The 16,329-nt window shown below is 35.3% G+C and overlaps 1 protein-coding gene across 2 annotated transcripts; it reads right to left on the bottom strand.

Annotated features, from left to right (window-relative positions):
* Positions 1-8,226: 8,226 nt before the first annotated feature.
* LOC131929394 (uncharacterized) lies at positions 8,227-16,043 on the bottom strand. Of its 2 annotated transcripts, XM_059285599.1 has the most exons (9): positions 15,856-16,043; positions 14,944-15,105; positions 13,867-13,911; positions 13,625-13,672; positions 12,050-12,178; positions 11,334-11,466; positions 10,483-10,583; positions 8,968-9,150; positions 8,227-8,412 (listed from the first exon to the last, which is right to left on the bottom strand). In XM_059285599.1, exons 2-9 carry the CDS (start codon positions 15,085-15,087, stop codon positions 8,362-8,364), a joined length of 834 nt encoding a protein of 277 aa, XP_059141582.1. In that variant the 5' UTR covers positions 15,088-15,105; positions 15,856-16,043; the 3' UTR covers positions 8,227-8,361. The 2 variants fall into 2 exon arrangements, with proteins under 2 accessions (XP_059141582.1, XP_059141671.1); XM_059285688.1 differs by lacking the exon at positions 13,625-13,672 and having other exon boundaries at positions 8,228-8,412.
* Positions 16,044-16,329: the final 286 nt, after the last annotated feature.

Genomic DNA, 16,329 nt, shown 5'->3' with positions numbered 1-16,329 from the left:
TATAGTTGGTACTGAGAATGTGAGGCTCATGTTATTCTTTGCTAGGTTTCTGTTTGAAAATAAATTTTAAAATTCGAGTCAAGTATTATAGAGACTCGGTGCAGAGGCGTAGCGAGGGGAAGGGGGGTGCGGACCGCATCGGGTGACACCATTTAGGGGGGTGACACCAAGGCAAAGAATAGCAAAAAATATAGAGAAAAACCATAATTCCATTTAATTAAGTGATTAATTCGAGTGTTAAATAGTGTTTTAAGAGGTGCAAATCGAAAGTTTGAGGGGGGGGGGGGTGCAAATCGAAAGTTTGTCCCCTGGAAGGGTCGCTAGGCCACTGACTCGGTGGAAGAGCGTGGTCGAATGAAAGAGCATATGGCTGCTAGCCCGAGAGTCTCGAGTTCGAATCCGGGTTCAAGTCCGTAGAAGGTCTCTGAGTCCACCCAGCTCTGGTGGGTACTTGACTCACATTAGGGAAAGTAAAGGAGGCTGGGCATAGTGTTGACCACACTATCCCTTCATATGCCGATGTCACAGAAACAGGTAAACTCTACTTTACTTGCCCCATGGACCATCAGGTTCAAAAAGGAACCATATAGACTCGAACCAGACGCATGACCAGTTTTGTAAGTTGAATTTTTTTAAAAATCTATGTCGCCCTCTAGTAATGGGCATCGTGCCCTCACCACACGATCCTTTCATATGCCGAGGGCGCTGAAACAGGTGAACTCTACTTCACCTGCTCTTTTGGGTTCGAAAGTGTATTTTACTTTTTGAGAGCCAGCGTGGTCGTATGGTAGAGCGTGCGACTGCTAACTTGAAAGTCTCAAGTTCGGTCCTCTGGCCTGAGGCCGTATTACGTCCCTTGAGTCCACCCAGCTTCGATGGGTACATGCCACAAGTTGAGGAAAATAAGGCGATTGGGCATAGTAGTAAAAATATTGTCCATTTATATACCGAGGTCAAGAAACATGAACTCTACTTCATCTGCCATATGTATCGTCAGGTGTGAAAGGAGAACTTTACTTCTTACCTTGTTTTCACTATGTGCTACATGATCGCTTGCTTCCATTTAAACAATCGAATACATGATCTCATCGTTAAGGATTGTTGGTTGGAGGTTGATCTAGATCAAGTCTATATTGTCATCCTACAGATAAGAAGCCAACCCGAAAAACACTGACAAAACTCAGCTCGTTTTGAAAGTACTAATGAGAAGTTCTGGTCAGGTGTGTGACTGGAAAGACGTGCAACGGAAAAATGCGTAAGGGAAAATTGCGAACAAATAAAGTGCGCAAGGGCATTTTTGTTTGTTAAATCGAGCATCAATAGAAAGTATGAGAGTGAATGCTTTTACAACGTAGCCTAATATAACAAAACACGAAAAAGTGTGCGCAGTTTTCCGATTGCGCAATTTACCGATTACGCAATTTTCCGATTGCTCAGTTTTCCGACGGCATGTCTACTAACCCTATAGTCACTCTTCTTTGACTAAATATAAATGTACCTGACTCGCGTTAGGTAGTGTGAGATCAGCTGAGTATAGACTTGACCTTTCTATCCCTTCACATGCACAGCGTTTCGTTCAGGCAGAGGCGTAGCGACCCTTCCCGGCGCCCGGGGACAAACTTTTCGATTTGCACCCCCCTCCACCCTCCAATTTATTTTTCCAACCCATTTTGGCGCCCCCTAAGGTCGGCGCCCAGGGACATATGTCCCCCCCCCCCCCCGCGTTCAGGCATTTATTTCAGGGCCCGAACGTAATAGAATTTATATAGAAAATATATACTTTTACTAGAGTCCCACCCCCACCCGGGAAAATTTAGTCCCCCCCCCCCCACCCGAAAGTTTCAAGTGCTCCTCTGGAAAAATAAAGTCTGAAAGAAACACTGCGCATGCCGAGGTCACATAAACAGTTGAACTCTACTTACATCATGGCTTATATCTTTCTTAAAACGTCTTAAATTTATAACACTTCTTCAATTATCTAAAAGTCTGATCATTACCTAGAAAGGTAAACACAATCGCATAGGACCTACCTGAGAATCTCGGTCTTACGTCATAAGGTTGAGGTGTGCATGAGACTAGTCGACGTTATAAAAGAATCACCACAAATATGGCTGACACCGACGTTATAAGAGACCACAAATAATATGGCTATAACCGACGTTATACGAAACTCACCTCAAATATGTCTGTGGCCGACGTTATAAGAGACTGGCTGTAACTGACGTTATAAGAGACTCCACACAAATATGGCTGACACCGACGTTATAAGAGACTCATCCCAAATATGGCTGTAGCCGACGTTATACGAGACTCATCACAAATATGGCTGACACCGACGTTATAAGAGACCACAAATAATATGGCTATAACCGACGTTATACGAAACTCACCTCAAATATGTCTGTGGCCGACGTTATAAGAGACTGGCTGTAACCGACGTTATAAGAGACTTCACACAAATATGGCTGACACCGACGTTATAAGAGACTCATCCCAAATATGGCTGTAGCCGACGTTATACGAGACTCATCACAAATATGGCTGACACCGACGTTATAAGAGACTCCCCTCAAATATGGCTGAAACCGACGTTATACGAAACTCACCTCAAATATGGCTGTAGCCGAGGCTATGATTAGAGACTTGCCACTAATATGTCTGCAATCTACGTTACGATAGAAGAATCACAACAAATATGACTGACACCGACGTTATAAGAGACTCATCACAAATATGGCTATGATTAAAGACTTACCACAAATACGGCCGAAAATGAACGCGTCACGATTTAAGTAGGACCAGAAACCCGCTTTTCCAGGAAAAAGACTCCAAAACTTCACATCCGTGGACGTATCTGGTAGTCGTAGTTGATTGAAAGCAAAATTGAAAAAAAAATGTTTTGGTTCATGGTTTGGGAAGAAAAAAAAAAAGGGGGGGGAGGGTGAAATATTTAAAATTTCACTTCTGCACGTGTGTCTGGAATACGTGATGTCTGACAGGAAAGGATAAGTAAATGTAATTATGTCACTGTAATTATGTAATTTTTAACTGTAATTATGTCACTCACATTGATTGGCTGTAACAACATGGTCTCCGTTGTTTTGGCTTGTTGTCCGCGATTTGTTTTTATTTTCCATTGCATGCAATGTTAGGCCAGTGATCGTGTGTGAGAAGTAGTATAAAAAGTTCAGCTCTATGCGATCCGCATCAGCATTTGTTACGTTACTGCCTTTCCAGAGGCGTCGCTAGGTGGGGAGGAAGGGGGGCGGACCACAACGGGTGACACGATTTATGGGGGCGGAGGTGATACCAAGACAAAAATTTGCCAAATTGAGAGAAGAAAAATGCTTTTTGCCTGTTCAATTAATGTTTAATTAGAGTTAAATAGTCGTTTAAGTACGAATTCAATAATCCCGTTAAGGATGGGGAGGTGAGACCATGACGTGAACCTGCAAATTGTAGAGAAAACAATTCTATATCCATCTGTATTAATAATCGACTACTGATAAACATCGTTACTATTAACTATTAAATCACGCCAGTGGGCAAAACGGTAGCGGGGGGGGGGGGGGGGGCGACACCTATTGCAACTACATTTAGGCCAAAATAGGAATATATATATATATATATATATATATATATATATATATATATATATATATATATATATATATATATATATATATACAGATAGCGAGAGAAAGAGAATATAGTTTTTCCATTTGGTGTGAGTGTGTGTGTGGGGGGGGGGGGGGGTGACACCATGAGGTTCCGCACCGGGTGGCACCCGACCTCGCGATCCCACTGCTGCCGTCCATGAAAAATTGAAATATCTATGTGTCATGGACTTATAGAGATGATTAAATCTAGACTACAACCAGGAAAAAACGATTGATTGCTTTCTTATTCGAAGATGAGAAAAGATCGGACTGGCTCGTGTAGGTATAATGATCATTAGTTTGCAAATCTCCACAATGGTGAAGTTGCTTCATTCCCGCTAGCTAAGTTGGACATGTTGAAGTATATCAGAGGGGAAGGGGGTGGGGTTGAGAACCTACCCCAATTTTTTTTTTACCCCAATTTTTTTTTTCTTCTCTTTTTTTTCGCCTCAGACACGTAATTTATAGCGTCAGTTGTGTGTTCGCTTTAGTATTACAGTTTTCATCATCGGCTTGTGAGGAACGATACAGATTTACAATAGTAATATTTCTTTCTTACTTGTAGCCTACTTTCATTCATTTAAGATGGTTTACTTATACATAGATCTAATACAAAACGTCTAAATATAAAGAAATAATTTTAAAAAATTACCCCAATTGACACCCAAAATTAGCTGCTAGTTTAGATAGACAATTGCCGAACCACCATTTTCTTGATAATGTTAACCTCGATTTACGTTGTTAAAATATTAATATATAGCTACATATATATATACGGTGTTTATACATATATATATATATATATATATATATATATATATATATATATATATATATATATATATATATATATATGTAAAATGACATAATCCTGCCTAGGTTAATGGAATAAATTTAAGTGAATTAATATAAAAAATCTACATAATCACTAGATAATAATATTATCTGCAGTTGCTTCCTATTTTGTAAAAAAAATTAAAGGTTACCTCCCTTGTAAGATTTATAATTTGTTTACATTCAGCTGTCTCTGTGATATTTCAACAAACAACAGATGTTAAAGCTTACACATTGTTTTTCTTGGGAAAAGGGAGGCCACTATAATACTGTCAGTTTATTATGTCTAGGTTTGATACCTATTTAAATGTATTATTTCCCCTACTGTTCTCGCTTCTCTTGTTTGGGTCAAGGGTTCACAATTTTACCAAAGCAGGAAATTGTTATTATTATTATTTTTTGAAACCGAAATCCTGTCTCCATTCATAAATTTTACAATAAAATACAATTGGCGTGTCGTAATAATTGTTGTCTGTTAGCTATACAAACACAACATTGTTTTCCTGCGAAAATTATTATTATTAGTAGTAGTAGGCCTAAATTCCCCTTGCGCAGTTGAACGGGGTGCAGTCCGAATTGACGAAGCAAATGTTGAGATTGAATTTTCGAAAGTCTTTTTAAAAAATTTTTAAGTCGACTAACGTATCGAAATATTTATTACACTGCATATGCATTTGCGACATGTATAAGCTATTATACATATCTGGGGGGGGGGGGGGAACAACTTGTAACAAGTAGGCAACATGTTTCGTGACAAAATTATTTTTCAAATAACTTATTGCAAGTTTTTTTTTTCTAGACATGTCACAAGTTTAGACGCGATGTTAGATTATGATATATAATACTATATAACACATGCGGAATGCAATTTTTATAAAAATGGATCTATTCCAACAATTTCCCCAGAAAAATACGCAAACAGAAAAATGCACAAATACAAAGTTATTATACTAATACACTACAATTTTGTGTAGGGACAGCGTGACTTAATGGATGGGGGAAAATGCACTGCTAAAGGGGGCCGCTTTTATTTATTTCCCAGGCTATTAGGACAGGGCCAGTCCATCCTCCACATGGTATCGACCAAAAAATTGACGTCACACTTTTTGGGAAGATTTTTACTCCCCGTAATGAAATGCGCCCGAAATATGGTGGTCATTTCTATTACAATTTGCATTCTCAATAAACGTAATCCAACTACAAAGAACTGTTTTATTTAAACAACAGAAATCCCTTTAAAAATGCTTTAGTTGGATGTTTACACTGTTATCTCCCCTCCCCTAGCACTTGTGATTTTATTTAATGACGCCTCCATTGTTGTTATTCAACTATTAGGTTTGTACTGTAGAACTCGGTGTATCAAACATTGCAAGATCTTTTGTTCTCCCGTGTAAATAAATATTCATCACAATTTAAATGAAGAACAACATCACCAATTATTCATACAAGTGTATTTATTTGAGTAACAGATCAGTAAAACATAAATTAGATTACTTTTTATAGCATATAAATATAGCAGTCAAACATGCATTTGGATAGAAAAATGTGGAGAATATTTTAACCATGGGATGTTAAAATATCAAGTTTAGCTCATTACTAAGAAAAGGTCATAGTAAAGTATATAGGATGCAGATTTATCACCCCCTGAGTGGGTTAAAAATTAAAGGCTATCTATCACAGATATGAAACAAAGGTTACAGAGGTACTTTAGTGAATCTAAACTTCAAATTTTAAAAAAAAAAAATGAAAAAAAAAAACAACAACTTTACTTTAAAGGTTTTAAAAGTTAGTTGTTTTTTGTATATAAAAAGTAAAAAAAGAAACTAAAAAGAAGCAATTTTAATATATCATTACAAATTCAACTGTTTAATAAACTTTGTTGTTATATGAAAATTTAACTTCAAATATATTAAAAGGGAATATAATTTATATTTAACTTACACATATTTTAAAGATTTGAGAGAATTTTAAAAAATGTATCATTGATCCTAATTACAATTTCACTAGTCAATTAAAACAGTAATTAAATACTTTTAACTTCAGTATACAGACTTGGTAAGTAGCCCAAGAAGAAATTTTAACAGGAAAAGGAAAACTGAGAAGGTTTATAATTATAACTAAAAATGAACTAGAATTTTAAAAATTATAATACAAAGGCACAATGAAATGAAAAATGGAAATGGTTAAATAAAGTTTTTAATTTGCATGGTTAAATGAGTCAATATAAAATAATAAATCATAAGCCTCTGTATTAATTATGTAGCTTTTTGAAAAAAGTAAGTTACTGGAAAAATTACTATAACATAATATAAAATTTAAAATAAATGATTACTTATTAATTAACTTGTTTAATTAATTTTCAAAGGTCTGAAAGTTTCAGATTTACTTTTTTTAAGTTTATACAGTATTTTTGTAACACCTTAGTTCATTCAGAATAGCTTGGCTTTCCAGGTTTACTATGTTTTTAAAACATATTTTATATTTTAAAATGACAACAAAACTAATATAATCAACTGTTAAAGATAAAACTATAACATATGTGCTGGCACTCAATTTGAATAAATCTTCACTTTGTTCAGGCATCGTATAACATAACAGCCACATCTTGAATTGTTCCTCATAAATTTGCTTTTATATTTGGTATGAATTCAAATTACAATACAATTTGGCATAACTCTGGCTGTCCATTCATAAATAAAGACTAGAAACACTAAATATTAACTACCTAGGAGAATATTTGTCTATTCTAACGCGATTAATTATAAGAATAAATTAAAAAACAAAAATACAGTAAAAATGCAAATTTAGCTGGAAAAAAATGTAAATAAATACAAAATTAGTATCGATCATAAAAGCCTGATTTTAATAAATTTTAAATGCAAAGAGAAATAGTTGAATTATTGACTGCAAATTCATTATCCTGTCCAGAAAGTTTAGAGGATTGTAGAAAGTTCTTCAAAATATTAAAGATATAAAATTCACTCCAAATATATGAAAATGTTCACTATACAATCAAGGAGTATATCAATAAATATATTATTTCAGCACCACTTTGGTTTATTGCAAAACACAGCAAGGAACACAAAAAGGCAAGACATTTTATGATTAATACTATGATAACTGGTAGGCTATCTAGGGCTTAAATCTTCACACTGGAAATACAAAAACTGTATTAAAAAGTTGTGAATTATTTTCTTAAGTTTGAAACCTGAAATTGGATTCTGGATATCACTGCTGGAACAAAAAATACCCTAAAGAACTAATATTATAGTTTGCTAAGCTCAACTTTTCAAAATTATTATTTTCTTAAGTTTGAAATCTCAAATTTGATCTTTGATGAAACAGAATGAAGATAAATTATCGAAAAAGAACTAAAATAATAGTTATCTCACTCGCTTAAGGGCAACTTTTACATTTTTAAATTATAAAGGCCTTAGATGTGTTGGCAAACTTTGTTGAGACAAAAGCCTTTTGTGTAATAAAATATTTAGTAATAAAAGCTGTATTTTGTTATCTCTGAAACTTTTTATTGAAAAAAATGTTATTTAAAAATATATGAATACTTTTAAAATTAAGATCTATTAGAATTTTAAAGTTTTTATATGTTGATAAAAAGACAGAATTTTTTGTTTTCAGAGGCAGAGTTAAGGTATGCTGCCAACTGATAAAATACTGTAACTATCAAATTTTAAAGAATTTTAAAATTATTAAAATGTTATAAAAGTATTTTTTCTTTCAGAGTTGATGTAAGATGCCTAATAACCTACTGTAACTAACAAATAATAGTAGTAAATGGCTATATTTAGATCATTAACCTAAAGATTCACTAAATGCATGCCACACAATTTCCTCTGGTTTAGTTGACAAATTACTTTGGTTTGCTGGTGGCCACTGGTGTTATTACTGGGTAGGGAGTTGACTGAAAGGGAAAAAAAGGTTTCATCAGTAAAATATAGCTATAATATATAAAATTGGATTGGTTGTCTAAAGGATATCATGTAATTTCAACCAATATAAAAAAAAGTGTATAATATGACAACTAAAAGTTTAATGTAATGTCCAAAATTATGCAATGAATTGATGTTTGTTTTATCACACTAATAATTTGAGTGAAAACATATTTTCATGAAAAATGAAAATTGTCTAGCAAAGACTTATTTGCATGGTAAGTCAGTACCTTGCCTTAGCACACTGTTGAGAGACATTGTATAAAAAGATTATTTGCTGTCATTAAAAACCGGATAAGTCATTTACTTGCATAGTCAAACATGTATAAATTGATGAAGTTTACTTTCCATTCTGTTGTTTTAGGAATTATTTTCAACAACTAGAAATTTTGTAATTTCCAAGAAAGTAAAACATTAATCTATATCAGCCTGACACCCCCATCCCTTACCTCTTTTTGAGTCAGGTCATGACTTTAACAGACTAATGAGACAGAGTAATGATTGACAATCAAAGGTAGATAACTCACCACAAGCTTGACTCCCAACTGTGAGCTGGGCTCTTTGATGGTAGCCAGCGCAGGCTTTAGCTCCCCTGAAGGCATGAAGCCCACATGTCTGTTCTTCTCCTTCAGAGACTCCAGCATGACAAACTGCTGGTGGATCTGGCTGAGCTGGAACTTGGTCTCCGGGCCAGTAGCTGTTCCAGGAGGCTGGGGAGTACAGCAGTGAGACATGAGCAGTGAGACATGAACAGTGAGACATGAACAGTGAGACATGAACAGTGAGACATGAACAGTGAGACATGAACAGTGAGACATGAACAGGGAGTACAGCAGTGAGACATGAGCAGTGAGACATGAACAGTGAGACATGAACAGTGAGACGTGAACAGTGAGACGTGAACAGTGAGACGTGAACAGTGAGACGTGAACAGTGAGACGTGAACAGTGAGACGTGAACAGTGAGACGTGAACAGTGAGACGTGAACAGTGAGACGTGAACAGTGAGACGTGAACAGTGAGACGTGAACAGTGAGACGTGAACAGTGAGACGTGAACAGTGAGACGTGAACAGTGAGACGTGAACAGTGAGACGTGAACAGTGAGACGTGAACAGTGAGACGTGAACAGTGAGACGTGAACAGTGAGACGTGAACAGTGAGACGTGAACAGTGAGACATGAACAGTGAGACATGAACAGTGAGACATGAACAGTGAGACGTGAACAGTGAGACGTGAACAGTGAGACGTGAACAGTGAGACGTGAACAGTGAGACGTGAACAGTGAGACGTGAACAGTGAGACATGAACAGTGAGACATGAACAGTGAGACGTGAACAGTGAGACGTGAACAGTGAGACGTGAACAGTGAGACATGAACAGTGAGACGTGAACAGTGAGACGTGAACAGTGAGACGTGAACAGTGAGACGTGAACAGTGAGACATGAACAGTGAGACATGAACAGTGAGACATGAACAGTGAGACATGAACAGTGAGACATGAACAGTGAGACATGAACAGTGAGACATGAACAGTGAGACGTGAACAGTGAGGCATGAACAGGAGAAAATAAAGTTAGGCTAGGTAGGAAATGAAAAAAAAACTAAAGAGCAGGACATCAACATTTCTTCAGTAGGACATCTAAACTTTTATAGAAATAAACATTTGAAAAGGTTAGCCCTCTGTAAAACATAAGGAGAAAATATCTTTTTAAAGAAAGACAATGTTTGTCGTTAAAAAGAGAAAATATCTTTTTAAAGAAAGACAATGTTTGCCGTTAAAAAGAGAAAATATCTTTTTAAAGAATGACAATGTTTGTCATTAGTTAACGTGTAGAAAAAAAACCTTAAAAATCAGAGAGTTTAGGCCTAAGTATAGAAAAACAGACCAAAGAAGATTATAAGGAAACCAAAGAAGATTATAAGGAAACCAAAGAAGATTATAATGAAACCAAAGAAGATTATAAGGAATATTCATTATCTGTCTAGATAAAAACACTCTAATACTTTAAATCAAACCTAAAAAGTAATCAAATACCTACATAAGTTCTGATTACAGTTTCACCATCTATAACTGTAATGTAATTTTGGTAATTGTGCAGGCGAACTTGATTGCTCCCTTCATTTGTTACAGTCCAGAGGGCTGGAATAAAGTAAAAACAATTTAAATAATTAATTAAAATAATTAATAAAACTGAAGCAACTACCTATACCTTTATAAGTAAGTTTAACAATTTGTAAGTAATAAGGACATAAGACAAAGATATACGTTTAAAAAATAATTTCAAGACTAATTTAAGATTGCATAAAAGATTTACTACAGCATAATTTCTAATCTTGTTAAAAAATTAATATACTTTTGTTAAAATTACATATACATATTTATTAGATAAACAAGGCAGCCAAAAACCATTAAACATTTGACTTCCCAGCCTAAATAACTGACAACTTTTTGGCAAATGCAAATGCGCAAAAAAAAAAAAAAACAATACATAAAATCTACAACAAGTTTACATAAATAATATGGGACGGAGTGGCCTAGCAGTAGAGAGCTGGACTGCTATCCTGTAAATCTTGAGTTCGAATCCGGGTTCAAGCCAGTAGACCGTCCCTGAGTCCACCCAACCCTGATGGGTACCTAACTCACGTTAGGGAAAGTAAAGGCGGCTGGGCATAGTGCTGACCACACTATCTCTTCTTATGCCGAGGTCACAGAAACAAGTGAACTCTACTTCACTTGCCCCATAGACCATCAGGTTTGAAAGGAAAACTTTACTTTTTTTTTTTACTTTACAAGTTTACATAAATTGTTTTGTATCATAGTTGTGTTTAGTGGACATAAGGTTACCCTGGATGATGATAAAAGCAGGAGATGATATTGTGGTAAACTCACTGTTAAATGCATTAGGATCCAGTGGGCCATTAGCATCCAGCACCATTTGGCCTGTAGAACTTATCACGATTTGTAAAGTCCTCCCTGTTACCCTAGAGACAAGCTGAACTACGTTGCCATTCTTGAACAGGTCCTAGAAGAAACAATAAATTTTTAGAATGTAATATTATATAATTTTTTTTTTTATAGTTTTAACTTTTAAAGTAGGATATCAGTTTTATACAGTCACAATTTTACTTCAATAATAACTTTCTACACAAAGATAATTATATCATATTTCAAAGCTTTCTGAATCATTTATATCCAAGCATTAACTGTGATAAAAGTACATTAAAATAGCATTGACAATTCATAATAAGACTTACTAAAATACTGACTTAGATTTAATGAAGTGAAACTGGCTAATTCAGCTACTTTTAAGATTTAATTTATTTAGTGAAATTGTTACTTCTAATAATGCCTGCATGACAGTATTGAAGTTATAGGATCAATACTAGAAAAAACAAACAATGGGGTAATAGTGAATTATCTTGCAGACAATCCTTGAAGTACATGTTAAGTTGTCTAAAGCAACACATAGGTTGGTTGTCTAAAGTCACAAAATACCATAGAAGTACTGTTCAAGTTGTCTAAAGCAAAGAGACCTTAAGTCATAACATACCATAGAAGTACTGTTCAAGTTGTCTAAAGCAAATACAAGTCAAGCCACAACTCACCAAGAGAGCAGACTGGTAGTTCCTGTCCACAGCATCATTGATAGTTTTCCCTGCCTTGTCCAGCTCATGGCCCAGCTGCTTCCCCACCTTTTCAGCTTCTTTCTTTAAGTTGGAGAAGAAGCCGCCTTTCTGGTGAGGTATAAAACAAAGGGGTATAAAAGCCGCCTTTCTGGTGAGGTATTAAACAAAGGGGTATAAAAACATATTAAAGAAAAAAAAGGTTCCCTCCAGGTATCTGTACCTACATTATCAACGCAATACCACATGTTACGGTTAGAGGGAGGTTTAGCCATACCTATTTCCTATGTAGTCTATGTATCTAAGTAGTCATAAAATTAACCCTTTGAGCCCGCCAGGCCGGTAAACCGGCTTCAACATTAGGCATATATGTCCGAAAAGCCGGTTTTCCGGCCCGATGATCTAGCGTCATATTCCTAGCGGCCGATATACCGTTAATTAAATATAATTAGCGGAAGACTGACTAAAACTGCGCATATGTCTTTTGAGTGCGGGATTATGATTTTAAAAATTGATTTTTAGGAAAAGTGAAAGTGTTTACATTTCGTAGCAATGCCGCCGAAACGAAAAGCTGAGCCACAGCCGTCGGCTTCATCACATAAAGTTGGTGCAAAAGATGAAGCAAAAGACCGACATATCAACAAAAGAAGTAGAATGACTGCATCTCAGGCAATACAACTACTTATTGATTCTGATGAAGAAGATAATATTCCTGGTCTATATTGTGATGATAGTGACGTTAAATTTGAGACTGAACACAGTGACATTGAAATTGACAGTGACAATGAAACTGTTCAAGTACGTTCTGATGCACGTGGTGTCAAGGACAAAGACTTGCCGAAACGAAAAAAAAATGTTTATGGTGCAAAAAATGCGAATTTTTTCTTTGCATCAGGTCCGGCAGTGATAACTGTTTTGAAAGTTATCACACAAAAGTGGACTTCTAGTGTTGAACTAGTATGGCCAGGTATCAATAATAACAAAACAATTACTAAATGTAAATTGGTTTCTTCTATGTTCTATCAAAACAATAATTATGTGTTCGTTTTATATACATTGTTCTGTTCAAACATTGTTAAAAAAATAAGGAGTTTTAGAATCTTGCTGCATTGTTGTTTGATCCTGAGTCTGGATACCAAATTTGGCTTGATTATCTCAAACGGTTCTAAAGTTATAGGCAAAGTTAGAAGCAGATAAGTGAAATCGGTTTGGGCCTGGGAGCTCAGGAAATAGGAGAAATTAGGTCAGGGAGGCCAGGGCTCAAAGGGTTAATTCTATGTGAATTCTGTAAACAATGCAGTATTATAGACTAAAAATTTAGTGAAACAAGCAATTACATAAACATATAGTTACAAAAAGGTAATTTCACCTCTCAATTTAACACAGAAAAATCTATTGCAATACAAGAAAAACAAAACATATGAACTCAAACTTAGTCAAAACTCTAAAAGAACTGTAAATTGAAACATTAATATTAATAAAGAAACAACTAATAAAAAAAAAAAAAAAAAATACAGTGAACCAATCAACAGGACAGATCTATAGAACAAGACTTACAGTAAAGTTTTCAACCTCAGTTTTTATAGCACCAAAAACATTTTTAATCTGGATACATTTAAAATAGAATGTAAACTAATGATATTAAATAATGAAGTTATTCATTTTGTTTAACCCAAGAAAAATAAAAAAGACATCAAATATTTACCAGGCTTGAACAATGTTGTCACTACAATTGTGATTTATTAGATATAAAAATACAGTGACGGTAAACCTATTTGAATACATATGTAATTGCTTACCTTTTCTTTGGGCTGTTCTTGTTTTGTATTTACTTTGTCGTGAGTCTGAGTGAAATGAAAGGTAATTATAATTAAAGAGTTTCTATTTCAACCAGTAACACTTGACAAGGTAAGTATTTGTGAGCAATCCTAAAAATATAAATCAAGTTGGCAGTTTAACCATAACTTATAAGAAAACTGAACCGTAAAATGTCTATCTGATAAAGAAGTTTGAGAATCAATCAGTAAACTGAAGTTAGGAAATCAATGAGTGAGAATAGATAAAAAAAAACAACTTTCTAGCTAGCAAGAACTACAGCGTTACAATTTCTGATAAAATTTTATTTCTTTTCAGCCACACCTAATTCTCATGTAGGCTATGTCAAGATAGGCCTAATTTAAGTTCCCTTTCAAACCTGACGGTCTATGGGGCAAGTGAAGTAGAGTTCACCTGTCTCCATGAACTAGGAATAGGAAGAGATAGTGTGGTCAGCACTATGTCCAGCTGCATTTACTTTCCCCGACGTGAGTAAAGTACCCATCAGAGCTGGGTGGACTCAGAGACGTTCTACTAACATGAACCTGGATTTGAACTCTAGACTTTCTGGTTAGCAGTCTAACCCTCTACCACTAGGCCACTCAGTCCCAAGATAGGCCTATAGATACTTTTTTAAAAATTAGAAAATAAACCTGTATTTTAAGTTCATAGATCTGAAGTATTTTTATAAGCTAAGCGAGTTTTCCTAATATATTGGCATGCTTAAAACAAAATTAGTACTTTAATTACCAAAAAGCTTTACAGCTAAGCTGGGAAAAAATAATAAGCCCAAGCCTATAACCACTATATAGGGTTGCCAGATACCTTTTCCGAAAATACTGGACACCTTTCCATCCTTCCCTTCTCAGGTATGCCGCAAAGCAGAAGAAGGGGGATAACAGAGTATTATTCATATACTTGTCCAATATTTATATTTATTTTATCCTGGACAGTCTGCTCAAATACTGGACTGTCCAGTTCAAAACTGGACACCTGGCAACCCTACCACTATAACATGTTTATAAAAGTTCAAGTAGTGAGGATACTTAGTTGAAACTTACAACATGAGTGTTGGAGGAGGCAGCAGAGGCTTGTGGTGTAGCAGGATCAGGCTGCATGGGATTCTGAGAGGAGTCTGAATATGGGGGTGGTGGGCCTCCTGGTGGAGGGTATGTCCCTGCTGATGGATATGGTTGCTGAGACATGGTTAAATCCTCAGGATACTGTCAAAAAAAAAATATTTAGATCTTCAATGAAATAATAAGTACTCTACTGCTGGTTAACAAAATACCCCAACCCTAGTCCTACCATATGCCTCTAACCCTAATTTCTATCCATAGAACTTTATGAAATTACCATTCATTCCAGATCACCACTAGAAACCTACAACAACACCCATTTTTGGACATCGACCAAATCATCCGATTCTACTATAATATTAACTATTAACTACTACTTAGATCTCTACATTTAACTGTTCCATATTCACTCTGGAATCTAGATAAGATACAATACAGCTCAGTACACTGTACAGGCTAACAAACTTTACATGGCTAATAAAACAACACAAAGAATAACATGCCCTAAATAAAGGCCTAAAGGCCCTAACTATGTAACTAAGGCAAGGCGCCTAATACAGTAATACAGTAATTACTAATTAATTAGATCTACTAACAAAGGGGAAAAGCCAAGGCCTAACCTAAAAAAAGGGCTAAGGCTAACTACTAACTACTATACTGTAACTATACTATACTTACTAACTACTAGATCTAGATTCTAGAAACTAAGAAGGCCAGATGAGAAGGGCAAGGCCTATGCCTATCTAATATAATAATAGTATCTAGATCTAGATTCTATGGAGTCGTATGGCCGATGGACTATTGAATCATGGTCATGGAGTCATGGAGTATAACGTATAACCGACGGTAGTATAACCGCCTAACCCTCTAATGAAATTTATTAAAATGTCTTACCTTTCTAATTTAGATGGTAAAACAAATCTTAGTGTTAATGTGTAAGACAGTGCTTGTAGGTAGATCTGGCTGGTTTCGAACTTTATTCTATAAAAATAGTCGTATTTATAGTTTATGCAGCAATCAGATTACTAAGTAAAACCTCAGCAGATTATGAATCATTTGTTTGCTCCTGTTCTACGATCTTCTGAGGTAAAGTTTTCAAAGGCTGAGCTAAATTTGGATCGAAGCATAGGCTTGTAATTTTAATGAATATTTCGCAACGATGAAAAACTTTCATGTGACGATTAGTAGATATCTAGATCTAGATCTATTGCTATTTACAAAATCACGCACATGCTTGATTTTATTTCTCGTATAGACATCTAGATTTAGATCTAAATCTACAGACTAAACATTATTCGGAGACGAATGTGGAAGATTAGTAGAAATCTTATTCTCGGGAGTGTTAGAGTTAGATTATGTCTAAGGTTA

This window comes from Physella acuta, unplaced genomic scaffold (assembly GCF_028476545.2).
Source record: "Physella acuta isolate Inbredline_101_S28 unplaced genomic scaffold, ASM2847654v3 ptg000009l, whole genome shotgun sequence".
Classification (NCBI taxonomy): Eukaryota; Metazoa; Mollusca; class Gastropoda; family Physidae; genus Physella; species Physella acuta.
Note: the sequence above shows the minus strand (reverse complement) of the source record. Positions and strands in the feature narration are given on the sequence as shown.